Source organism: Rhinopithecus bieti, unplaced genomic scaffold, assembly GCF_001698545.2.
Source record: "Rhinopithecus bieti isolate Rb0 unplaced genomic scaffold, ASM169854v2 scaffold_4117, whole genome shotgun sequence".
Classification (NCBI taxonomy): Eukaryota; Metazoa; Chordata; class Mammalia; order Primates; family Cercopithecidae; genus Rhinopithecus; species Rhinopithecus bieti.
Genome location: NW_016843728.1, coordinates 1 through 771, shown reverse-complemented (window position 1 = coordinate 771; position 771 = coordinate 1). Strand labels below are relative to the sequence as shown.

Sequence of the window (771 nt, the reverse complement as noted above, 5' to 3'; positions counted from 1 at the left end):
CGGGGCTTTGTTTACTCACAAAATGGTGCACAAGGAAAAAGGGGCCAACAAAATGCACAAGTGTAAATTCTGTGAATATGAGACAGCTGAACAGGGGTTATTGAATCGCCACCTCTTGGCAGTCCACAGCAAGAACTTTCCTCACATTTGTGTGGAGTGTGGTAAAGGTTTCCGACACCCGTCGGAACTCAAAAAGCACATGCGAATCCATACCGGGGAGAAGCCATACCAATGCCAGTACTGCGAATATAGGTCTGCAGACTCTTCTAACTTGAAAACACATATAAAAACAAAGCATAGTAAAGAGATGCCATTCAAGTGTGATATTTGTCTTCTGACTTTCTCAGATACCAAAGAAGTGCAGCATCATACTCTTGTCCACCAGGAAAACAGAACACACCAGTGTTTGCATTGTGACCACAAGAGTTCAAACTCAAGTGATTTGAAACGACATGTAATTTCAGTTCATACAAAAGACTATCCTCATAAGTGTGAGATGTGCGAGAAAGGCTTTCACAGGCCTTCAGAACTCAAGAAGCATGTGGCTGTCCACAAAGGTAAAAAAATGCACCAATGTAGACATTGTGACTTTAAGATTGCAGACCCATTTGTTCTAAGTCGCCATATTCTCTCAGTTCACACAAAGGATCTTCCATTTAGGTGTAAGAGATGTAGAAAGGGATTTAGGCAACAAAATGAGCTTAAAAGCATATGAAGACACACAGTGGCAGGAAAGTATATCAGTGTGAGTACTGTGAGTATAGCACTACG

At 41.6% G+C, this 771-nt stretch overlaps 1 protein-coding gene across 1 annotated transcript; it reads left to right on the top strand.

Moving 5' to 3' along the window:
- Nucleotides 1-4: 4 nt before the first annotated feature.
- On the top strand, nt 5-765 carry LOC108525100 (zinc finger Y-chromosomal protein-like; the record flags this gene model as incomplete). The annotated part of the gene is given in 2 exon segments (XM_017866178.1): nt 5-701; nt 704-765. Coding segments are annotated over 2 exon segments (759 nt in total), but the record flags the coding sequence as incomplete, so codon positions are not given.
- Nucleotides 766-771: the final 6 nt, after the last annotated feature.